Raw genomic sequence first — 26,323 nt, forward strand, 5'->3', positions numbered from 1 at the left:
GAATATTGTTCTCATTTCATTCATTGAAAACACTAATTGGTAGACAAAACTGATTAATTATGAATTTCTAGTTAACATGTTGGAATAATGACTCCTTGATCACTGCTAGCAATACTAAAGAAAATCATATGATCTTAAGGCATCTTTGATCTTCTAGGAGCTTCATAATCGGAAAACCAATCTGCTTTATGAAACTGTGCAGAGGGCACAAGAGGAGGCACAAAGGCAGAAACAGGAACAGCGCATTAGAGAGCTGGTTCGCAAAGGACATGACATTTCAAATCTTCAGAAGAATGTAGAAGGCACGTAACAGCTGGCAGATTTTAGAGTTTGTGCTTGTTGTTCTATTGTCAAAGAATGTAGCAAATACTGTTCTCATCATTTTTTCACTTTTAATTGACACACTATTTTTGACTGACAGATACCATTAGTCGCATAAGCCCCTGTACTGTACCCAATAGTCTTGTTTGTGAAGAAGTTAGTGAGGTACTGGGACAAGTCTTGATGGAAAAAGATTCTCCAAGAAAAGACAGAGGTATCCAAACTGGTCAGTATTTGTTTAGCAAAAAACTATTGGTGCATTTTATGACACTGTAAGACTGCCTCAGTATGACTGTAATGCCATCTTTACACTGAGACTGGTTGGTTTACAAGAACTCTGAATTTTTCTCTCCTAAGTACTTCAGCCCATTTGGTCTGCTATAGTAATAGATGTAGAAACATTGCTTGCAAGTTATTTGTGCTAAGTGCAATATGCTGATCATTTTAAAGCAAAATTTATCATTTTTTTGTATTGTAGATTTAAACATTGTAGTTAATATTCAGCTGTACTATATTGAAGTACCCATTTTCCTATTCAACATGCATAGAAAGGTTGCATGGTCAATGTCATGAGGGGCAATATAGAATGATAAAATAGTACAGCACAGAAGGCAACCATTTGGCCCATTGAGTCCGTGCTGGCAATTTCAAAGAGCAATCCAGTTGACCCCGCTCCCATGCTCTTTCCCTATACCTCTGCAAATTCTTCCCCTTTTAAGTATTTATCCAATTTCCTTTTGAAAGCTACTTTTGCATCTGTAGCCACCATCCTGTCAGGTATTGCATTCCAAATCCTAACCACTTGTTTTTTCCAGTTTACCCACATATTTGTAATCCCTCATACCTGGACCCCCTCTAGTAAATCTCTTCTGTATCCTCTCCAAAGCCTTCACATCCTTCCTAAAGTGTGGTGTCCAGAACTGGGGACACAGGTCTAGCTGAGGTGGGTGGGAGAAAGGTAAAGATCTAAGTAACGATCAACATTTGAGATTAGATCAGATAGATTGATGAAGGAATTTTTAACAAGTTGGGTAAAGTAATTAGAACTGTTTGCTCATGTGGAGGGTTTACATCAACAGGGATTGGTTGGGCTGAATGACCTGTCACTGTGGTGTAACTTTCCTGTCAAATAAATGAGTAACCAGACACTACTTGTATTAGTGAATACATTTTAGCTATAGCGAGGATAATGGTACAATATGCACACTAACATAAAAGTGCACCAGTGCTTCGATTCCCCTTTTAAATGAAAAAAAAATGATGTTCATTTTCAGAATTTGAGAATTTAAGCATTTAAGCATTGGTAACTTGCAGGAGACTTGCATTTACATACGTCACAGTGTAAAGCGAGCAGTTCAGAAACTGCACTGAACACTCAGTACTGTACTCCAATTATTATTTCACATGACGGTATTGGTAGGACTGACCACCGCACAGTCCTTGTGGAGACAAAATCCCATCTTCACATTGAGAATACCCTTCATCATGTTGTGTGGTACTACCATCATGCTAAATCGGAGAGATTTAGAACAGATCTAGCAACTTAAGACTGGGCAACCATGAGGCGCTGTGGGCCATCAGCAGCAGCGGAATTGTGCTCGGCCACAATCTGTAACCTCATAGCCTGGCATATCCCTTACTCTACCATTACCACCAAGCCAGTGGATCAACCCTGGTTCAATGAAGAGTGTAAGAGGGCACGCCAGGAGCAGCACCAGGCATACCTAAAAAGGTGTCAACCTGGTGAAACTACAACACAGGACGACTTGCATGCTAACCAGCATAAACAGCAAGTGACGGACAGAGCTAAGCGCTTCCACAGCCAACGGATCAGATCTAAGCTCTGCAGCCCTGCCACATCCAGTCATGAATGGTGGTGGAAATTAAATAACTCATTGGAGAAGAAGGCTCCACAAATATCTCCATCATCAATGATGGGGGAGCCTAGCACATCAGTGTAAAAGATAAAGCTGAAGCATTTGCTACAATCTTCAGCCAGAAATGCCGAGTGGATGATACATCTCAGCCTCCTCCGTGGTCCCCAGCACCACAGATGCCAGTTTCCAACCAATTCGATTCACTCCACATGATATTATGAAATGGCTGAAGGCACTGGATACTGCAAAGGCTATGGGCCCTGACAATATCCCAGCAACAGTACTGAAGACTTGTGCTCCAGAACTTGCCATGCCCCTAACCAAGCTGTTCCAGTACAGCTACAACACTGGCATCTACCCAGCGATGTGGAAGAATGCCCAGGTATGTCCTGTACACAAATGGAGGACAAATCCAACCTGGCCAATTACCACCCCATATGTCTACTCTCGAGCATCAGGAAAATGATGGAAGGGGTCAATAATGGTGCTACCAAGCGGCACTTACTTAGCAATAGTGTGCTCACTGGCACTCAGTTTGGGTTCTGCCAGGGCCATTTAGCTCCTGACCTCATTACAGCCTTGGTTCAAACATGGACAAAAGAGCTGAACTCCAGAGATGAGGTGAGAGTGACTGCCCTTGACATCAAGGCTGCATTTAACCGAGTGTGGCATCAAGGAGCCTGAGCAAAACTGGAGTGAATGGGAAACGGGGGGAAAACTGGTTGGGGTCATACCTAGCACAAAGGAAGGTGGTTGTGGTTTTTGGAAGCCAGTTATCTCAGCTCCAGGGCATCAGTGCAGGAATTCCTCAGGGTAATGTCCTCAACCCAACCATCTTCAGCTGCTTCATCAATGACCTTCCTTCCATCATAAGGTCAGAAGTGGGGATGTTCGCTGATGATTGCACAATGTTTAGCACCATTCACGACTCTTCAGATACTGAAGCAGTCCATGTCCAAATGCAGCAAGACCTGGACAATATCCAGGGTTGGGCTGACAAGTGGCAAGTAACAGTCGCGCCACAGAAGTGCCAGACAATGACCATCTCCAACAAGAGAGAATCTAACCATCGTCCCTTGACATTCAATGGCATTACCATTGCTGAGTCTCCTACTATCAACATCCTGGGGGGTTACCATTGACCAGAAGCTGAACTGGATTAGCCACTGTGGCTACAAGAGCAGGTCAGAGGCTAGGAATCCTGCAGTGAGTAACTCACCACCTGACTCCTCAAAGCCTGTCCACCATCTGCAAGACACAAGTCAGGAGTGTGATGGAATACTCCCCACTTGCCTGGATGAGGACAGCTCCAACAACATCGAAGCTTGACGCCATCCAGGACAAAGCACCCCGCTTGATTGGCACCCCATCCACAAACATTCACTCCCTCCACCACTGACGCACAGTAGCAGCAGTATGTACCATCTACGAGATGCACTGCAGAAACTCACCAAGGCTTTTTGATAGCACCTTCCAAACCAACAACCACTACCATTTAGAAGGACAATGGCAGCAGATACATGTGTACACCACCAGCTGGAAGTTTCCCTCCAAGGCACTCACCATCCTGACTTGGAAATATATTGCCGTTCTTCAGTATCACAGAATCTCACAGTGCAGAAGAGCCCCTTCGGCCCATCGAGTCTGCACCGACACGTGAGAAACACCTGACCTACCTGCCTAATCCCATTTACTGGCACTTGGCCCATAGCCTTGAATGTTATGACGTGCCAAGTGCTCATCCAGGTACTTTTTAAAGGATGTGAGGCAACCCGCCTCCACCACCCTCCCAGACAGCGCATTCCAGACCGTCACCACCCTCTGGGTAAAAAAGTTTTTCCTCACATCCCCACTAAACCTCCTGCCCCTCACCTTGAACTTATGTCCCCTCGTGACTGACCCTTCAACTAAGGGGAACAGCTGCTCCCTGTCCACGCCCCTCATAATCTTGTACACCTCGATCAGGTCGCCCCTCAGTCTTCTCTGCTCCAAGGAAAACAACCGAAGTCTATCCAACCTCTCTTCATAACTTAAATGTTTCATCCCAGGCAACATCCTGGTGAATCTCCTCTGCACTCCCTCCAGTGCAATCACATCCTTCCTATAATGTGGCGACCAGAACTGCACACAGTATTCCAACTGTGGCCTCACCAAGGTTCTATACAACTCCAACATGACCTCCCTACTTTTGTAATCTATGCCTCGATTGATAAAGGCAAGTGTCCCATATGCCTTTTTCGCCACCCCACTGACATGCCCCTCCGCCTTCAGAGATCTATGGACACACACACCAAGGTCCCGTTGTTCCTGAGAAATTCCTAGTGCCATGCCGTTCATTGAATACTTCTTTGTCAAATTACTCCTTCCAAAGTGTATCACCTCACACTTTTCAGAGTTAAATTCCATCTGCCACTTATCTGCCCATTTGACCATCCCATCTATATCTTCCTGTAGCCCAAGACACTCAACCTCACTGCTAACCACCCGGCCAATCTTTGTGTCATCCGCAAACTTATTAATCCTCCCCCCACATAGTCATCTATGTCGTTTATATAAATGACAAATAATAGAGGACCGAGCACAGATCCCTGTGGTGCGCCACTGGACACTGGCTTCCAGTCACTAAAGCATCCTTCTGTCATCGCCCTCTATCTCCTACAACTAAGCCAATTTTGAATCCACCTTATCAAATTACCCTGTATCCCATGTGCATTTGCCTTCTTTATAAGTCTCCCATGTGGGACCTTGTCAAAGGCTTTGCTGAAATCCATATAAACTACATCAACTGCACTACCTTCATCTACACACCTGGTCACCTCCTCAAAAAATTTAATCAAATTTGTTAGGCATGACCTCCCTCTGACAAAGCCATGTTGACTATCCCTGATCAAACCTTGTCTCCAAGTGGAGATAGATTCTCTCCTTCAGAATTTTCTCCAGTAGTTTCCCTGCCACTGATGTGAGACTCACTGGCCTGTAGTTACCTGGCTTATCTCTACAACCCTTCTTAAATAGCGGAACCACATTAGCTGTTCTCCAGTCCTCTGGCACCTCCCCCGTGGCTAGAGAGGAATTAAAAATTTGGGTCAGAACCCCTGTGATCTCCTCCCTTGCCTCCCTCAGCAGTCTGGGACACAAATCATCTGGACCTGGAGATTTGTCCACTTTTAAGCCTGCCAGCACCTCCAATACCTTGTCACTCCCTATATCAATTTGCTTAAGAACCTCGCAGTGTTGCTGGGTCAGAATCCTGGAACTCCCTCCCTCCCTAACAGCACTGTGGGTGCACCTACACCACATGGACTGCAGAGGTTCAAGAAAGTAGCTCACCACCAGCTCAAGGGCAATTAGGGATGGGCATTAAATGCTGGCTTAGCCAGTGAAGCCCACATCCCTGGAATGAATGAAAAAAAAAATCCTGTACTATCATTTGTCTCCTTGCATGAACCTTTTCACTTAAATTTAAACACTAGATGATGATCTCCCTCTAGTAACTTATTTTGCTTAAAAACCCACTTTCAAAAAATAAACAGCACAACCTGAACTACATCTTTCACTCAGCCAGGTTTCCCTGGACTCTCCAAGTCATTCCATTTACTTTTTTTTAAATAACAGGATGTTCAACAATGGTTATATTAGTCTTTTTATGTTGAATATAAAGGATTAACCACCACCTTGGGGAGATGGTAATGTCTATGTCACTGGACTAGTAATCCAGAGGCCTGGGCAAGTGTTCTCAGGATGTGTTGTTCAAATCCCACCAAGGTGGAATTTAAATTCTGTTAATAAAATCTGGAATAGAAAACTGGAATCAGTCATGTTAACTATGAAATTATTGTCAATTGTCATTAAAAACTCATCTGGTTCACTAATGTTCTTTAGGGAAGGAAATCTGCCATCCTTACCCAGCCTGGCCTACATGCGACTCCAGACCCACAGTGATATGGTTGACTCTTAACTACCCTCTGAAATAGCCTGACAAGCCACTCAATTCAAAAGGAATTGTGGGTGGGCAACAAATGCTGGCCTTTGTGATGCCCACGTCCCATGAAAGAATAGAAAGAAGCAGTAGGTTTCAACAATGCTGGGTTTGGCAAATTTTGCAAATATCAAGGTTGATCTGACAGTATAGAATATTCTATCAATTGATCAGATTGGAAATGGGCATCCTTTTGTGTTAATTATGTCTTGTACTATAATCGTCACCATCCTGAAGATATGAAAGAACTTGCATTTATAAAACTCATTTTGGAACATTGGGATGTCCCAAAGTGTTTCACTGATAACAAAGTACCCCTTGAAGTGTAGTCATTGCCTTAGGAAACGTGGCACTTAAACTGTGATCGCACAAACAGCAAAACAGCAATGACCAGACAATTTTTTTTTAGTGTTGGTTTAGGGCCAAATGTCGCCCACGATACCTATCTACCTCTGGAACAATGCAGTGAGATTTAATTGGGACTTGAACCCACAACCCCCTAAGGACCACTCATTGAACCATGGCCAACAATAGTCAATCTACTAAACTTACTAATTATTCATCACTAAGGGCCAAATTATCACAGAATCATAGGCCAGGACCTTTAGGTTGGTGGATGGGGCCCGCTCGCCAACATATAAAATGACGCGGGATGACGTCAGGCGGAACTCCCGATGTCACCCCGCGTCATTTCAATTTTCTGTTCGGTGGGGCCACAGCTGAATCAGCTGTGCACCCGCCGACCTGTCAACGGCCAATTGAGGCCATTTGAAAAGTAATTGACATAATTAATGGCCCTGCCCGTCCAACCTTAAGGCAGGATGAGGTTTCATGAGGGTTTTTTAAAATTTTATAAATGTTTGATTTAAAGTGATGGACATGTCCCAACTCATGTGACAGTGTCAGGGAAATTTTGTTTGTGCACCTTTACCATTTTTAAATTTGGCGCCAATCTCCCTGAGGCAGCACTTAGCCTCAGGAAGATGAGTGTGCTCTTTCGTGTGCATGCGCGAAAGAGCGTGCGCTCAGCTGAGGGAATCACCCCCCCGCCCGCACAGGGAGCGCATAGCACTTCCTGGCAGATGTCATGCTGGATGGGCCCTTAATTGGCCCACCCACGTAAAATGGCGGCCCAACCCCGATCGGGGGCACCAATTGGACATGTGCCCACTCCTGCACTTTCTCGCTTTCTCTCTCTCTCTTTCTCTCTCTCTCTCTCTCTCTTTCTCTCTCTCTCTCTCTCTCTCTCTCCATGTGGAGTTGAGAGCGAAGGAGAAGCTCAGAAAGTGCTATTAACTTTCTGAAAAATGGCTGGACAACTAGTAATTTAATACCTTCACCAACGAGAATACAAAAGGGTACCAATTAGACAGATTAATATTTTGAAGTGCGACCAATTTTATGACTAATTGCTCCCTCTAGTAATTTAACTTGAAATGACAGATTGATTGCCACGAAACCCATGTTTGCAGAGTAGAATTTAAAAAGACACAATCAAAAAGCTTGATTAACTTTACAGGATTATAAAAGTCAACTTAACCAATGTTTCAATTTAAAAACATTTTAAAATGACAGATTAAACCAGATTTACACTGATATTTACAAGAAAACACAATCACTATGAAATTTTGTGTTGGCATAAAATCCAGAATGAATTTTATCTAATTGAAACATGGTTGTGAATTCAAAAATTCAATGTACTGTACATAGTTTGAAACAATACCTGTGTTAACATATGGTTGTGAGATCTCTCAGATAGATAGATACTTGCGTAGTAAAATGGTTCACAAAATACCAAATATTTTATCTATTTCTGGATTATTGAACAGACTCCCTGTGAAAATAATGCTCAATGCCCTACTAATGGAAATATCATTTCAAGGGTAGTGTTTCATAATAATAGGCAAATACGACATCATACAGGAAGTCCGGTGTATTTGTATACTTGCCACTGTTGGCCTGATTTCTGCCTGAGTATCATACAGGAGTGAAGATATCAGCTTCTGACCAATAGCAGATCACTTGTTTCATTCATCTAATTACTTGCCCCGCATATTTACTGCATAAACGGTACATATTTCGATTTTAAAAATTATTTGCCTCGTAATTAAATTTTAAATTAGCATTTGTTGATAGAAGCTCATTTTACTTTGGTTTGGTGCTTCCCTATAATATCATCATAATACAATTCTCTTTTTCTTTCACGGTATAATTTTGTAACTATAGGAAATGCCATCTTAATCATTAATTGAAGTAGAGAATTGCAACGATTTTTGTGTTTTTCTAGAGGATTTTGAGTTGATTGGGAAAATTAAGGACAATGCGCAAGTTACAGATCACATTGCGATGTCCTATGCACCTGATACAGCTGCAGAATGCAACACTCTATCAAATACAAAAAAACCCAAAGAGAAGCCAAGTGAAAAGATTGTGGTGATTGAAAAAGAAAATGTTTTACTCTCTGATGACTCATACAATCAATTTGCAAGAACTAAGAAAGGGAAAAATGAGAAACGTCCAGAATGGAATACAAACAAAACAAATAAGCGATACGTCCCTGCTTCAGAACGATATCCTAAAGGGTTACAAATAGAGAGAGAAGAGAAAAAAATGAAAAGACAGATGGAACTGTTGCAGTTGTTGGAAAAGAATGCTCCAGAGCATCGAACTAAGAAAAAGCAGCCATCAAAAGAGCCGCCAACAGAGCGATTGCCATCGCCAGTGGTGCCTGCACTACAGGCAAAAGTAGCTGTTGGTGTGTCACCTCAGCCTGTAGAAAAACAAGGACTATCTGTTCTGCAACAGGTAATGAAATCAATTTATGACTTTATAGCAACGTGTTCAGAACTATTGTAAGAAGACTATTAGATACTTTTTACCCATTCTATAGAAACTGGTGATCATTTCCATGCTTCTGCACTTGTGATGTGATAAATATTGGAATAATTTTAAAATGTTAAACATGATTTGAAGACCCCTAATGCCCTGCTGGGGAGAAAGTACTGCTCAATATGAAATTGAAACATTCAAACAGGAAGTTCTTGTGTTGTATGCTTAACGTATACAGTACTGGCCAAGCCAAGGTAAATTTGGGATATTGTTAGTGACATCACCAGGTTAAGGTGGGAGAAAATCAGACAGTGTTCCAGCTAATAATTACTATCCAGTAATTCCCACTACTGAGAGGTTAGCCATCTTCCAGTATTCACTGTCCAAGCTCACAAATGAGGAATGACCATTTGGTTAGTGCACGAAAGGGTTGCTTAACTCGACCTAAGTCACACCTTCTGAAGAGGAGAGCAGTAGGGGAAGAAAGTGGAGGGAGAATGTAAACATGATCTAAGCAAACGTGTTGTAGTCAATAGAGAAATTTTACTGTTGTAGGTAAAGTATCTTGTCAGCTTCGTGAGGTTTGTATGCAATTTAATTTTTCACATCACTTTTTAAACTTCGTGAAAAGTTCAGTTATAGCCACTCAATGTACTCTTACTTCTGGTTTAAAAAAAAGTAACTTCTAATCTGAAGAGTTTAACATGAAAACGAAGCTTTTTTATCATAAACTTTTCCATTTTCTAAACAGCATTAAGCTCTCTAAAGTCAAGGGATTACCCCTGTTTACATTCTTTTTTAGAAGTGTTGAAATTCAGGCTTATTTAGTTGAACAGTAATGCTGAAGTCAAAACTCTACCACTAAAGAAAAATAGAAATAAATAAATATAATGTCTGTTCTTTAGGAACTTCATAAGGGTTTCAGTATTACTGTAATTAATAAATTGAAAAAGGTTCAAAGCTAGATGATGTTGGCGATGTAGTGTTAAATGACAAATTGGGAACAACGGGGACAGCAGATAATGGCCCAGATCTTCCGGCCTCCAGATAGTTGGAGAACGATAGTTGTGGGGAGGCGATGGACTAGTAATCCCAGGGACCAGGGTTCAAATCCCGCCATGGCAGATGGTGGAATTTGAATTCAATAAGTCTAATGATGAATTAAAAGTCTAATGATGACCATGAAGCCATTGCCGATTGTTGTAAAAACCCATCTGGTTCACTAATCCCCTTTAGGGGTCCTTATCTGGTCTGGCCTACATGTGAATCCAGACCCACAGCAATGTGGTTGACTCTTAAATGTCCTCTGAACAAGGGCAAATAGGGATGGGCAGTAAAAGTGATGCCCACATCCCATGAATGAATTTAAAAAAAACTGATGTACCCCTCCACTCACCAAGATGCGCTACAGGACCCCTCAGAAGTCCCAATGCAGTCTCTCCGTGGGAATTACCTGGGAAGTTTGAACCCCTGATGGGCAATTCCCCTGCTGCCTGGGACCCTCCAAAAAAAATCTCCAACCTTGAACTGGAATTGGACATTTTGGACAGTTCCGACTTGCTTACCGGAGTAGTTACCCAGGAAGTGTTAGATAGAAAAGCCCACGTCTAACTCCTGTGTAACTATACATTTCCCCCCCCACCCACCCCACCCGCTGCAATCACTCACGCTGACTTCCTCAATTTTCCCCTTGACTCCCACAAACCCCCGATTAGCCCTCACCGCCTGACTTCCCCTCCAATTCACCCAACCCCATAACACCCACCCTGACCTGCCCTCACCAACTTACCCAGTTGCCAGCCACTTAGCTCACCCCCTTAACCACCCTGATTCTCCCCCCTCCACCCCTTAACCGCCCTGCGCCCCCTCTACCTCTTTACTTTCTCTCTAGTTTTTCAAAGAAGCTTTGGGACAGTTAAACTCATTCCTTACCAGAATACGGCAGCTGGTGGCATAAAAAGGGGACGTGGTTCTGCATGGATTCCCTTCAATGATGCCCCTGAGGTTTCCTGCACTGAGTGAGTTTGGAAGAATCCTCCATCGGAAGATTGCCCAGAAAAACTAGAGGAAGATAAGTGGGTAATTCTTGGTCTGATCAGGGTTGGAAGTAGGAGTTCTGACCCTGGACAGAAGATTTGGGCCAATCTGATGTGAAAGTAGAAAAGGTATTTTAAATTGATCCTCAAATTAGGAATAGAAGGTGACATAACTGATAACATCAAATATAACCTACATAAATGAAAAACAGCTTACACAAACCTAACTAATTCTAATTCAAGTCTGCCAGGTCACCCACTGCCTTAACTTCCCCCAACCCACTGTCAATCAAATTTTCATCTCTTAGCCATGGGGCAAGTCAGCACACTGAGCACATCTCCTAAATATCCTCAAGTAACATTGTCAGAGCTCCACCCTGTCTGCTAGTGCAAGTTATCACTGCTGGATACATCTCTCCTACCAGCACCACCACCTCCATCCAATTTTTGTTCCAACCAGTCTGTTAGTTGCCAATTACTTCCATCCCTTCTCCTCCCCCTCCCGCCCACTGCAGCTTCCCCTCATAAGCTACTTCTAGCCCTTCCATCAACTGACTCCATTTTCCATTAAAACCTCCACCTTCTCCTGCCCTGATCACTGCTTGTCCTATCTCTCAATGCCCTGAAAATCATTTGTAAAACTTTTTGTCTAGAGAAATTTAAAGATTAAACATCTGGGGATAAAAGCTAAAGTATTCCAAAAAAGCTTTACTTTGATATGTTATTTCAAAGATTAGCATAAATCTACGAATTAATCATTTTAATATCATTCCTTGGTTAAAACATAATTTTTCAATAAGTGATTTCAAACAGCAATGTGGGAGCGATGAAGTTTAAGTTTGACTCTGGGGGAGTCTAGAGGGCAACCTATGGCAAAGACCTGAGTGACTACTGCAACTTTAGGATTTCCACATTAATCTGCACAGGCCTGACATCCTGAATGTCCGGTCAGTTTCAGAGGGGTAATAATAACAAACGCTAACAGTTTGCCATCAAGTCTCCCACACAAAACCGTCCCATAATTCACTGAAACTCTGTTTAACATTACATGGAAGCACCATTATATTGACACTGAGCAATTCATTGTTTCCCAACTAGGTTAAAATTTCAAGTCAAATTGCCATAACCTGTTGCTACTTTACTGTATTTATGATGAATTCTATTGTAAAGTTTTGCTCCTCAGCAAGTTAAAGATCATCTTCAGAAATCAGCCTGCAAGCAGCACCTAATGACTGGGCTGTCTGAAAAGGCATTTTTGAAGCCAGGAGACAGAAGGCTAAGAACCTAAATAAATCACTTCAGGACATATACCACCAACAAAGGTACTACTGTACCTCGATATTGGGTCATTTTGGACTCTGAAGTTTACCAGTTCTCTTTTTACTTCACATAACCCCCACCCCTCTGTGTGCAATTCCATGGGAGATTGACTGGTAATATACAAAATCTGGTACACGAGCCATGAATTCTACTGAGCTCCCAAGTCCATCTGTCTGGGAAATTCTATTATATAAATGTCCATATTTTCCTCTTATATCATTTGGTGGCACTGTGTTAAGATTTTTAATGTTAAAGCTCTCACCTAATTCCTTCCTGCCACATAACACCTGTGGGGACTGGCTAGCTCAGTTGGCTGGATTGCTACCGTATTGTTGAGAATAATGCCAACAGTGCAGGTTCGGTTCCTGTTCGAGCTGAGGTTGACTTGGGATCTATCTTCTTGCCCTGCCTGTGAGAGTGGAAGGCAATGGCAAACCAACACTGACAAAAACTGCCAGGAAAATGGCTCAGGATGAAGTATGAGCAGACAATGAGCCAATGTGCCTTCGGACAGAGCACACATGACATAACATCTGGTGTGATATGAGAAAGAAATGTTGATATGCAGTTGCTGGCTTTGGCAACCAGGTGGTTCTACTGTGCAGTTAATATTCTGAAACTCCTCCATGTCATCCAGATTGCTTTTCCCCAACAAAGAAAACACTGGATTCTTTTTTCACGTTTCTTTTTCTTTCATAAAGTGTTTTTGTGCCCCAAATGCCTTTTCGGCTAGAATTGTGTTCCTTTTAGACATCATGACCCAGCTGTAGGACCAAGTTCTATTCTACATCATGTCTGCTTTGGCAGCTACAGTCCAAAAAATAATTCTACTGTGCTATTGGGAAGTTATGAAACTGCTGTAATCTCGTTGCTCCCCCTCCCTCATCCATAAAAGGCCTCCCCACTTTTCTGAGCCTGCTCTGGGGCCATTCTGTCTAACTTGTTTGTTTCTGACATTTGGCTTAATGCATTGGCTCTCTTGCTATGTCTCTCTGCCCCTACAACCCCACCCACCCACGTGGCTCTCAGATCTTCATCACAACAAGCGATAAACTATGCCAACCGCGAGGGCTTCCATTTGCTGAATGTTCAGCTGGTGTGCCCCCACCACAAATGCATCCTGCAAGTCTGTGCACGGTTCCCAGGGAGTGTCAATGACTCCTGCATTCTCAGTCGTTCTCAGATCCCTGACGTCTTCCAGGATCCACAGAGGCTGCAGGGTTGGCTCCACAAGGTAGGGTCAAGGGCAACCTGCAGAGGATGTGGCTAATGACACCCGTGCAGCAGCCCCAGACTACAGCAGAGCGAGGGTATAACAAGGCTCGTGCCACAACTCGCACCTTGGTGGAGCAAACCATCGGGATGCTGAAGGTGAGGTTCCGGTGCCTGGACCGGTCTGGTGGCAATACAGTCCACAGAGGGTGTCACACGTCGTCGCCTGCTGCGCCCTTTACAACCTGGCACTGCAATGGGGAGAGGAGCTGGCTGAGGAGGAGATGGAGGAGCTGGAAGTCTCCAATGAGGAGAACACCAACAAGGATGAGAGTGAGGAGGTCCTCGAAGGCGACGATGATGACAGTGAGGCCATTGCACTGGCCATACAAGGTTATCACCCTCGGGAGGCCCTCATAGCTGCTAGATTTGTGGAAGATGTTGATGACATGTATTGAGGAGACACCTTAGACCCTCACATTGCATCTGTGAACATTTGAGTCAAGTCTGGCTGATGGCAGTGCACATACCCTCTGTGATAAGGCCTCTGTCATGGAGACGCAGCGGAGGCCTAATAGTCGCTCGATTGCAGGAGGATGATGACGACATGCAGTGAAGATGCTCCATAGCTCTTTGCATAGCCTCTGTGAATGTCTGACTCTTGTCTGGCCAAGGGCAGCTCGCTTGTGCCCTGTGATCAGGGTCACATCATGGCGATGCAGCCTTGAAACTTTAAATTCACTTGATCCTTTGTCAGCCTTCAGCACTCGACCCCTTCAGGAGCACAGTGTCACTGGTCACAGATGCTGACGAGGTGCGGGCCAGCCCCACCTTAAAGATGCTGGGAGCACATGGAGAGAATGACAGAACTCTGTGGCGCCTGCCCACAACATTCTGACAGCATGACAAGTACCATCAAGATGCAGGCAACAGTAATGTGTCCAGTGAGTGAGAGGCCGGACCATCACTTTGGTCTGAAGGCTGCACAAAGCACAGGGAAGAGACCATGGATTGAGATACCTGCTTTTGTCTTGTGCAGGAACCAAGGTTTCACATCTGAGTGACAATTACACTGCTCATCAGAACAAGGAGCCATAGGCAGGGAGACATTTTTGGGGATTTATTTACAATAGTGAACATTATGTACAAGTGATCAACACCCGTCTACATCATCTTAGCCTTCCTAACCCTGCTGCTATGTCTTGGTGCTCCCCCGACATCCACAGCAGAGGTGGAGGCAGCCTGCTGACTGCTACGCCCTGTCTGTGATGAGTTTGGCGGGCATCCTCTGGAGGGCCGAAACCTGGAGGGCCCCAACCTGCCTTAGGGTTCCTGCTGTGTGGCACTGGCACCCTGCTTGGCCTGCAGAGCTGGAGCTGGGGTCACAGGAAGAGGGGATTTGGATGGGCTGGATACTCCCCGAGTCACCTGGCTGGATGGCCTTGGGGTGTGCACCTGCTGATATTCCTCTCTATTGGTGCCTTGAAGAGAAGGGGTAGCTGGAGTGAGATTGAGCTGCCCCGCAGCCCCCTTGCGTACATACTGTTGGAGGCCAACTATGGCGTCAGCGATGGAGTTCAGCATGCGCAACAGTGCAGGCCTGATGTCCTGGACCAAGGTCTCCATGGCAGCCGGCACACTACCAGTGTTGACCTCGGTGCGTTGGCATGCCGGCGCACTCACCTCTTCCTGAAGTTGGACGGACTCCTCCATCATGCCTTGCAATCTGAGGAGTGCAGCGGACATCCCTTCTTGATGTTCCTGAGCTTGCCTTTGCAGCTCCAGCAACTGTGACATGACCGAGTCCAGAGGCTCGTCACCTGACTCGGATGCAGCAAATTTCTGGCCTCCAGCAGTCCTCTGAGTGCTGGAAACCTGGGAACTCCCTGCCTCCGCCTGCTGTGGTTCAGACAGTGCGAAATGCTCATCAGATTGTGATCCCAAGGCTATTCTCAAGCTGGGTCCCACTGAGATGTGTCTCTACATTGGTGGATGGTGTGGACGAGCGCTGTGACCGGCCTTCAATGAAGGTGCCTTCAGATTCCTCTTCAGAGGTTTCTTCAGGGCTTGATTGGAGGCCCTGGGTCGTGGACCTCACCAGCTGTTTCCTCCACCAGTCTTCAGCCTCTCCCTGTTGTTGTGTGCCAGCTTGTCCTACATAAATAGAGATGGAGAGGGTGTAAGGATGCCTGCCAGGCCAGATTATAAGTATGCCTAGCATGTGAAAGTTGTGAGTGGCCCCATGGACAGGATCAAGACAATGAAGGGGTGTGTGTGTGAATGGTGATGTCCCTTGAACTGGCAGAGAGTGAGATCCCTGTAAATGTGTGATGGGTTTGTGAGTGTGAGGGTTGAGAGTAATCAAAGTGCGGCTTGTCCTGACGGAACGGAGGAGATCATTCATCCTATTTTGGCACTGGGTGGCTGTCCTCTTTTGTAGGGCATTGGCACTGCCTCCCATGCTGGATTGGTGATATTGCTGCTCTTCCTGTGGCCAAAGCGGGGGTAGAGGACATCACGACGGGCCTCAACTGCATCCAAAAAGTGCTCGAGAGATGCGTTATTAAACTGGGGTGCTGCAGTCATCTTCTTGCCTTTTGGGGCCAAGTCTTCGCAGCAGCCCTTGTCTTTAAGCACTGAGAGGTATGCGCACAGCTTCACTTTAAATATGGTGTCCGCCCGCCATCCAAACAGTGTGTTTCCTAAGAATGCATTGTTGATGAGGCGAGATTGGGATGATACAGCGTGAAAAGCCCCCGGCAGGTAAAACGTCCTTTTTCCCATCCGCTACCGCACTTAGTGCAAACGTGGGACGATTCTGCTCATTGTTTCCTACTTCACTGAATACCTTAAATGAACATAAAAGTAAAAAACTGAGGATGCTGGAAATCCGAAACAAAAACAAAGATACCTGGAAAAACTCAGCAGGTCTGACAGTATCTGCGGAGAGGAACACGGTTAACGTTTCGAGTCCGTATGACTCTTCATCAGAACTAAGGAAAAATAGAAAAGAGGTGAAATATAAGCTGGTTTAAGGGTGGAGTGGGACAGGTAGAGTTGGATAGAGGGCCAGTGATAGGTGGAGATAGCCAAAAGTTGTCATAGACAAAAGGACAAAGGTGGTGATATTATCTAAGAAATGTGCTAATGGTGACATTAAGGTTAGAAAGCAGGACGAGCAAGGGACAGATAGCCCTAGTGGGGGTGGGGCGGGGGGAAGGGATCGAAATAGACTAAAAGGTAGAGGTAAAACAATGGATGGAAATACATTTAAAAATAATGGAAATAGGTGAGAAAAGAAAAATCTATATAAATTATTGGAAAAGGGGAGATCGGAAAGGGGGTGGGGATGGAGGAGAGAGTTCATGATCTAAAGTTGTTGAGCTCAATATTCAGTCCGAAAGGCTGTAAAGTGCCTAGTTGGGAGATGAGGTGCTGTTCCTCCAGTTTGCGTTGAGCTTCACTGGAACGTTGCAGCAGGCCAAGGATGGACATGTGGGCATGAGAGCAGGGCGGTGTGTTGAAATGGCAAGTGGCAGGGAGGTATGGGTCATGCTTGCGGACAGACCGAAGGTGTTCCGCAAAGCGGTCACCCAGTTTGCGTTTGGTATCTCTAATCTAGAGGAGACCGCATTGGGAGCAGCGAATGCAGTAGTCTAAATAAAGCGAAGTGCAAGTGAAATGCTGCTTCACTTGAAAGGAGTGTTTGGGCCCTTGGACAGTGAGGAGGGGGCAAGTAAAGGGGCAGGTGTTGCACCTTCTGGGGTTGCATGGGAAGGTTCCGTGGGAGGGGGCTGAGGTGTTGGGGGTGATGGAGGAGTGGACCAGGGTGTCCCGGAGGGAACGATCCCTGCGGAATGCCACCGGGGGGGGTGAAGGGAAGATATGTTTGGTGGTGGCATCATGCTGGAGTTGGCGGAAATGGCGGAGGATGATCCTTTGAATGCGGAGGCTGGTGGGGTGATAAGTGAGGACAAGGGGGACCCTATCATGGTTCTGGGAGGGTGAGGACGAATGCGCAGGAGATGGGCCGGACACAGTTGAGGGCCCTGTGGGTGGAAAACCTCGGTTAAGTAAGAAGGAAGACATGTCAGAGGAACTGTTTTTGAAAGTGGCATCATCAGAACAGATGCGACGGAGGCGAAGGAACTGAGAGAATGGGATGGAGTCCTTATAGGAAGCAGGGTGTGAGGAGCTGTAGACAAGGTAGCTGTGGGAGTTGGTAGGCTTGTAATGAATATTGGTGGACAGTCTATCACCAGAAGTTGAGATAGAGAGGTCAAGGAAGGGAAGGTAAGTGTCAAGAGATGAACCATGTGAAAATGATGGAGGGGTGGAAATTGGAAGCAAAATCAATAAATTTTTCCAGGTTCAGATGAGAGCATGAAGCAGTCATCGATGTACCAGAGAAAGAGTTGTGGGAGGGGGCCGGAGTAGGACTGGAACAAGGAATGTTCCACATACCTGATAAAGAGACAGGCATAACTAGGGCCCATGCGGGTACCTTTTATTTGGAGGAAGTGAGGGGAGTTTAAGGAGGAATTGTTCAGTGAGATTAAATGAACCTTAAATGAACAATTGAGTAAATTTGTTTTCCAATTTATTCTGTATTTGTGAAGGTCCACACACAAACGTTCAAAAACAAAAGTTATGCATCTTTCAAATTGTGTAAATAATTGTTTAACTTTATTGCTAATAACTCTATTTACAGGATGACCCTGCCCTAAGAAGCAACTCAAACAGTAGATTACCTGCTGACAAAGGTTACAGGTTAGTTTTGCTGAAGTTTGTGTTTAGATTTCGAGAACAGTGATTATTCAGCCATGGAGCAAAGAGTAATGTAATACAGAAAACATTTAAGGAAAAAAGTAGCCTGCTATTTATTCTTTATTTCTCAAGACAGGAACATCTGTGCAAACTGCCACCAAATCGCTTGCATTGTACCAGCCAAAAGCTGCAATTAAAACCACAAACTAAAAATTGTAGACAGCCTTCAATGCAGCTGATTGGCAGCTTAAACTATGAGTTCTTTGGCCAGCACCTGTAGAGCAGTTTCTGTGGTGCTATCTCTTGGATTGAATACATTATCCCAGGGAAAGCCATTATGGATGCTAAATAACTCCACATTCAAGAAAAGCTGGGAATTGCAACACTGCATCTCATTCTACCAATATGTCAGCTACTTATGTGCTGCTAGCAGCTCTCTACCCACCCCACAATGCTCTCTGCACCCTACAGCGGACATTGCACCCTCTGTAGCCTGTCAATGTCGCAGATCCCAGAATTAAAAGGAAAAGGACCCTGGGAAACCCAACAAACAGAAAATCAATTGAAACCACACCTTGTGGGCAAAGCTCCAGAATTGGTCACAATGCCAGCTGAGGGTGAAAACATAATGGACACTAGAGGAGACGCAACCAATCCTGTGATCTTTGGCTCATTTGGTTTATTGTATGTACAATGACCATTGAGGGAGGAGGGAAAAAAATGTTGATGGGGTGAGATGAAGTGCGGTGGGAGGCGGCTAATATGGAACATAACACCTGCATGAATCTGTAATTAAAAAAAGTACTGGAAAAACTGGCAGCATTTGTGGAGAGAGAAACAGGGTTAATGTTTTGAGTTAAAATGACTTCTTCAAAACTGAAGGAGGGTAAAAATGTGGGTTTTATGCCTCTCCCATGTTTAATTTCTTCCCTGTCAGGTATTCTGACCTCCCAAGTCCCTACCCAGCTCTTCAGTACTCCTTAACCTTTTTAATCTCCTGCAGCCATCCCAGTCTTGACTTCCTGTTAGATAAGTCTATAACTTCCCCCTGTTCCTTCCTGGGCATCCTTCAAAGGGCCCATTGAAGCGCTTGTCATTGCTTCCTTGCAACAGCAATCCCAACTGCCCCATCCTACTCTCTAGTTGACCTTCCTGCCCAGTGTGTCCACTGGGGGCTAACCTCGTCAATCTCCTTTCCTTTGATTGTTGACCCTGTGGACTCAACCAGTGGATCAGCTATCACTGCACCTCTCCCTACCTCCCTCCAAAATGATTGTTCACTTGTGAACAATGCCCTTGCCTTCCATGAACTTATTGTGGATGATTTCATCAACTTTTCACTTTATAGGTTAATGATCTAGATGAAGGAACTGAGGGCATCCTGACTAAGTTTGCAGATGATACAAAGATAGGTGGAGGGACAGGTAGTATTGAGGAGGTGGGGATGCTCCAGAAGGATTTGGACAGGTTAGGAGAATGGGCAAAGAAGTGGCAGATGGAATACAACGTGGGGAAGTGTGAGGTCATGCACTTTGGTCGGAAGAATAGAGGCATAGACTATTTTCTAAATGGGGAGAGAATTCAGAAATCTGGAGTGCAAAGGGACTTGGGAGTCCTAGTCCAGGATTCTCTTAAGGTTAACTTGCAGGTTGAGTCGGTAGTTAGGAAGGCAAATGCACTGTTGGCATTTATTTCAAGAGGACTAGAATATAAAAGCAGGGATGTGCTGCTGAGGCTTTATAAGGCTCTGGTCAGACCACATTTAGAATATTGTATCTCAGGAAGAATGTGCTGGCCCTGGAGAGAATCCAGAGGAGGTTCACGAGAACGATCCCAGGAATGAAAGGCTTAACATATGAGGAACGTTTGAGGACTCTGGGTCTATACTCGATGGAGTTTAGAAGAATGAGGGGGGATCTGATTGAAACTTACAGAATACTGAAAGGCCTGGATAGAGTGGACGTGGGGAAGATGTTTCCATTAGTAGGAGAGACTAGGACCCGAGGGCACAGCCTCAGAGTCAAGGGAAGACCTTTTAGAACAGAGATGAGGAGAAACTTCTTTAGCCAGAGAGTGGTGAATCTATGGAATTCATTGTCACAGAAGGCTGTGGAGGCCAGGTCATTGAGTATATTTAAGACCGAGATAGATAGGTTCTTGATTGGTAAGGGGATCAAAGGTTACGGGGAGAAGGCGGGAGAATGGGATTGAGAAACTTATCAGCCATGATTGAATGGTGGAGCAGACTCGATGGGCCGAATGGCCTAATTTCTGCTCCTATGTCTTATGGTCTTATCAACATCATGGCCTTAATGGAAACTTGGCTGAGAGATGATGACACCTTCTCCCTAAATGAAGCCTCCTTCCGCCATTTTCCTCTGACTGTCACCATCACAATGTAGCTTTTACCACCAAATCATACTGTGTTTGTCGCCAAATTCCTTGGCACTTTCTTCTCCTTTTGAGCATCTCATCTTGTTCCGCCCCTCTCACCTCTGAGAAAATGTATGTTATTTAGATGGTCTTAAGAGAATAATGATTTTAAATCACTGACCTATCTTCATTGCTTTCCCCCCTTAGCCTCTGCACTGAGTGATGTCTCGTCCTCACTGATTTCAAGCTCCATCTCAGTTCACCTTGCTGCCTCTCCTCTGAGTTCACTGTCCTCCTATGCCCTCTTAATCTCTCTCTCACAATATAGACTCTACAACCTATTCACAGCCATTCCTTGACCTCCCCATCTCACATGGTATCGCTACTCCTATCATGTCAATCACAGTTAAGGCAATCATTGATCACTTCCTTGTATCACTGTACCCACATTCCCCTTCCCCTCCCCACCCCACTTCTTTCTGAGTTCACCCAGATAAATCTCCTTAATTTACAGTTGTACTTCAAAAATCTCAACTAGCTCTCCATTCCCCACAATGTTTCTGCAGTTGCCAATCTGCTCAACTGCACCCTCACCTCCACCTTTGCCTAGGTCCATTAAAACCATTACTCCCTCTCACCCTAGTCCTTCCCCCGGTACAACCCTCATCTCCACTCCCTTAAGCCCAAGGGACTCAGACTGACAGGCAACTGGTTTAACTGTTCACTGATCTGGCTGGACCACATAAAGCACTAATCAGGTCCTCTCATCCACCAAAACTGCTCACTTTTCCAGGATCATCCTGGAATGCAAAGGTAATCGCTGGCTTATTTTCTCTGCTGCAAACTATCTTCTTTAAACCCCTCTCCCCATCTCCTTTACCCTCACTTCCAACAAATGCAAAGGGCTGATGGACTTTTTCGTCATTAAGATTAAGACGATCTGACCAGCTTCTCTCTCTTTTTCCTCTAGCTGACCAGGGCAAACCTCCTCTAGGGTTCTCCCCTACCCTATCTCTGAACTGACAGTTTCTCTCCTATCCACCCTTTTGCTCTCTCCAAGCTCATTTTGTCAATGAGACCCACCTCCTGCTCCTTCGACCCTATTTCCTCTGAACTGCTGACCATCCAACTTCCCTTCCTGGTTGCTTATTCAATATTATTAATGGTCCTTTCTCCTAAGGTACTGTCTCTCATCCCTTTAAATCTCCCATCATCATCCTCTTCTCAAAAAGCAACCCTTGACACTGCCATCACCTCCAATCTCCTGTTCCTCTCCAAAGGCCCTGATTGGGTTGACATGACCGAAATCTATGCCCATGTTTGCTGGAACTCCAAGTTTGAATTCCTCCATTAAGATTTATAGCTGTCTCAGTACTGAAAGGGCTCTTGTCGAAGTCACAAATGACAATTTCTATGTGGGTGACAAAGATAAACTGTCCCTCTCATTCTTTTCGACCTGTCTGCAGCCTTTATTGGTTATTGGGATAATTTACTGAGGAAAATTGTAGGGAGAGGTAATTTAGACATTTGAAGGCAACATCAGGTAAGTACTTTTGAGAAGAAACACCATTGAGAAGTATGTTTACTAGGATAGCAGAAAGGCACACAAGATGAACCTATTTTTTTTTCTCCATCCTTGGAAGTTTTGCATTTTGAGTGAAGATGATTGGTTTTTTCTAAAAATGCAATCCACATGATATTTAAGATATTCATGAAGGAACTGAACTTTATAGTGTTGGGCTGATGGTAAAATATTTTCTGCTTGGTAATCTAGCCTACTGTAGTACATTTAAACCATGTCTAAAATAAATAAATACCATTTTGAAGCAGAAGTAAAGCATGTAACACTATATAATGAATGAAAACTATTTTGCAAACATAAACAATGAAATAAAAAGGAGATTTAATATAAACTTTTTTCTCTAGGTGTGTATCTCCACCAGTTCCTGCACTGAGGAACAAATATCTTCAAATGGAACGGAAGGAGCTCCATGCAGTTCCAAACATGAATGCAAGTGAATGGTGCCAAAGGACTCTATCTGCTAATGAATCAGACAATGATAGACCACCATCATCAAACTTTGTTCCTTATGTGCGCACAGATGAAGTGTACCATTTGGATCCTGATGCCCCAATGTCAAGGCCTTCAACAAATGACCCACAGTACAAACATTACAATGGTATTTATGCAGTCTTGTTTGTAATTTAGGAGCTCATTTAAAAAGTGGTAAACATATTGTACCTCTGGTACAGTTTGCCACATACACCTGCTAGGGTCACGGCTTCCATTTCTCAATCTCTTTCATTCTTGAAACTGCTGCAGTTTGAAGTGCCTTTCTTGGCTTATTGTCCTCTTAGTTTAATATTCTTTCAGCATATCCATTAAAATATAAACGGTTTTGTCACAACTTGTAGTAAATTCTGGATCTCAGAAGGACCCATTAATCATTTTTAACAACCCACACACTGCTGTTGTGGCTTTTCTACCTTAGAACATATTTAAATTGGAGGGTAAGCCTTTTGGGTTCATATGCACACACAAAGTGATTGATGTCTATAGCAAGAATGCACTGCACTATTCAATCATCTTTAAGGTGATAGATGTGAATCTGGGAAACTGTATTAAGCCCAGTATTGATAGGCATATCCAATTTTCTATTGCACTCTTTTTTCAGTTACAGATCACCGACAGCATCAAAGCTATAGTTCAGACCATCCAAAAGATCCTCTTCTGAACCCTGATCTGGTGAGAAACCGGGAACGACAGCAAGCTATTCTCAAAGGGCTTTCTGAGCTTCGCCAGGTAAGACTCATTCCATACAGCAGCTATTGATGCACCTGTATAAATTTTTAAAATTGTTAGTACGAATTTTCTATTTCAGGCAGTCTTATTGCTTATGTAACTGCCAATTCATTGGTTCCTGTCAAACCAAATATAATCAGATGTGATGCACGATTCAGCACTTTAGTTACTATCTTACTCGGTGTCTGCAGCCAACCACAATTGTGGCTTCCCAGTCCTGACTCTCAGTTTTCATACTTCCACTTGGCACAAACTAATGTCTCCTCACCTCCACCCTCCACAAATTGTAACTCTCTCCCAGCCCTGGCTCGGGGCAAGGTTCTAGGCAAGTCCATCACAGGTCCTCTATATCCACGAGTAAGCTGAGGGAGTTCCATAAAACAAATAGCCTGGACTGTAAGTCAGCACTGAAATGATAAGAGTTTTAAACTGCAAGGTTATTTTAAAATATGTGCTTCTGGAATGTTTTTGTACTAAAACCATTGAGACTGGATTATTCTTTTGATTTACTGTGTCATTTGGTGACACCCACAAAGTACCGGAAGAGAAATTATGTGATATATATCCAATAACAGGAACAAACTTAGAGATTAATGTAAAATATAAAACGTGCCTCTTTTTGAAAAATGAAAAGGTCAGTTAATTTTGGCCAGGATATGATGGCTGAACGAGAGAGTGGATGGCAGTCTTGATCAAGAAGATAAGTGAATTGAATCAGAGGACTGAGTGCATTAATGGTACCAGTTGACATGAACTGCTAATGAAATAACGTGCTTTGAAAGGTACAAATTCTGAAGATGCGGTTTTGGCAGTCAACAATTAAGGGTTGATATGTGTTGATTTTAAGAATGGTAGAGAGCTGTAGATGCTGTATTTTTGTTTGGAGACCATAGTGCCAATGCAAAGATGAAGGGGTACAAACACTGCAAGGAAGAGTGTTCATTTTAAATATTAATGTACAAGAACCATAATTGCCTGAAATCAATATTCTTTTTTGTTTTTAGGGCCTGATGCAGAAACAAAGGGAGCTGGAAACTGGTCTAACATCCAGTCCAGTACATCAGGATGAACAATATTCAGTACCTTCTCAACATTTATGATCGGTTAGATGGACTTCCCCTTCTCCCCACCCTCCACCACAAGGCTGCAAAATAATATCCTCCAATGAATCAAGTTTATGTTTATGGATAAAATAGTTAAAGCACTTTGATAACACTAGATATCTGTAGCCTGTTGGAAATTATTGTAGGCTGCTATTTTATGTTCTCTTTGATGGTGTTATCTATAAAGTTTAAATATCAATATGCAAAGGATGTATCCATGGTCAAGTTGTACACTGAGTGCTATGTAGAAAGTTGTGTACCCTCGGGTATAACTACACAAAGAAACTTGCATTTACAAAGCACCTTAGGATGTCCCAAAGTACTCCACATACAGTTATGTACACGAATGTTGTTGACCTTTACCGAGTACCTGCAGGCTGAACAGGAAGTTCGCCAGCGTCATGTACGTCATTTACTGATGCAAATGACGGAAAGGCTGCTTCATTATTTGATAGTATTTTAGAGGGATGCAGCTTCCAGGTACCCTTGGGTTGTTTTCCCAATTTGAGTAAAGTGGTGGGAAAGGCTGAAGGGAATTGCTAATTAGATTGCTCCCAAATATTTCACTCTTGTCAGGATGTGGGCAATACTGGAAGGATTTATTGCCCAACTCTGATTTCCCTAAGGTTGTTTTCTTGAACTGCTGGTGTTCTTGTGTTGTCATGCTTATACAATGTTATTAGAATGAGCTGTGTTGAAAAATGGCTGGATTCCATCTATGAAAGTGCATTAGCGTGGAAAATTGTGTTCCCTCAAAAATCCATTTTTCTTTTTATTTTGTGTGCTCCTTAATTTGTAAAATACCAAATGTTTCCCTTAATTGGTATAGATATTGCTAGAACATTATTGATACTCATTGTTTCCCAGTGGCAAAATAAAGTGGATTTGAAGTACTAAGGCGAAGGTTTGCATTTACAGGGAGAAAATAATCATTCAGGATCAGATTCTTCTGTGTTCCAGTAGCCAACTACAGAGTAGCATCAGTAAAGTTCAGGGACAAGATGCTTACCTGCTCTTTCAGCCAGGCAGTGATGCCTGTCATGAAGGGACTGAAGAGCTGGGTGAGCATAAAAATGGCAGATGCATATTTCCTCAATCATTAATCTTCAATTTAACTACCTGTAATTTGAAGTTTTTAAGGCATCAGTAAATGTGTGTTGATGACCAGTTTTATAAAATGTTATATTTAAAGGGAACTTCAATTTTGTGTGATTCAATTACAAATGTTTTATTTATGTACAAGCATTGTTTTAACTGTTCCGAGTGAAATAAATTGTGCCAATGATCTCTAAAACTGGTTCTTTAAGGCTCCTTTATAATAGATCATTTATTTTAGTATTTTCTTCCAAGGATATCTTTTTTCCCCTCATTTGCTTTTGTGCAGAGGTTTCTGCAAGTGTTTCTCCAAAGCTGAAATCAGGTCATCTCAGTGGAGTGGTGTATCTTGAATCATATTTCCCCTCCAGTATTATGTTCTTAAAACACTTTCTCTTTAATAGTGTTTAAGTTGTAATGGATGCCACTGACATTTATTTGGAGGATAATAGCAAAAGAAACCTCAACATTTGTGACAAGGTGCAGATTAAATCTATACCATAAAGTAGGGTAATAAAATTTAGATCAAAATGGGGAATGGATTATAGAATTATAGGGAGGGCTCTGGTGGATAAGATAGTAACACTCAGTAAAAGAAAATAACAAGA

General features: G+C 43.6%; 1 protein-coding gene across 2 annotated transcripts in view; it reads left to right on the top strand.

Annotated features, from left to right (window-relative positions):
- The window catches only part of ccdc66 (coiled-coil domain containing 66), an 84,614-nt gene extending 58,700 nt beyond the window's left edge, over window positions 1-25,914 (top strand). Inside the window, exons 13-19 of one of the 2 annotated variants that reach the window (XM_078543527.1) lie at window positions 158-302; window positions 422-547; window positions 8,465-8,982; window positions 18,286-18,344; window positions 22,641-22,894; window positions 23,390-23,517; window positions 24,522-25,914. In XM_078543527.1, the coding sequence (XP_078399653.1) occupies window positions 158-302; window positions 422-547; window positions 8,465-8,982; window positions 18,286-18,344; window positions 22,641-22,894; window positions 23,390-23,517; window positions 24,522-24,617 (1,326 nt within the window). In that variant the 3' untranslated portion in view covers window positions 24,618-25,914. The remainder of the gene's footprint in view (window positions 1-157; window positions 303-421; window positions 548-8,464; window positions 8,983-18,285; window positions 18,345-22,640; window positions 22,895-23,389; window positions 23,518-24,521) is intronic. The other variant, XM_078543528.1, reaches the window with a different exon arrangement.
- Window positions 25,915-26,323: the final 409 nt, after the last annotated feature.

The sequence above is a fragment of the Cetorhinus maximus genome, chromosome 6, assembly GCF_964194155.1.
Source record: "Cetorhinus maximus chromosome 6, sCetMax3.hap1.1, whole genome shotgun sequence".
NCBI lineage: Eukaryota > Metazoa > Chordata > Chondrichthyes > Lamniformes > Cetorhinidae > Cetorhinus > Cetorhinus maximus.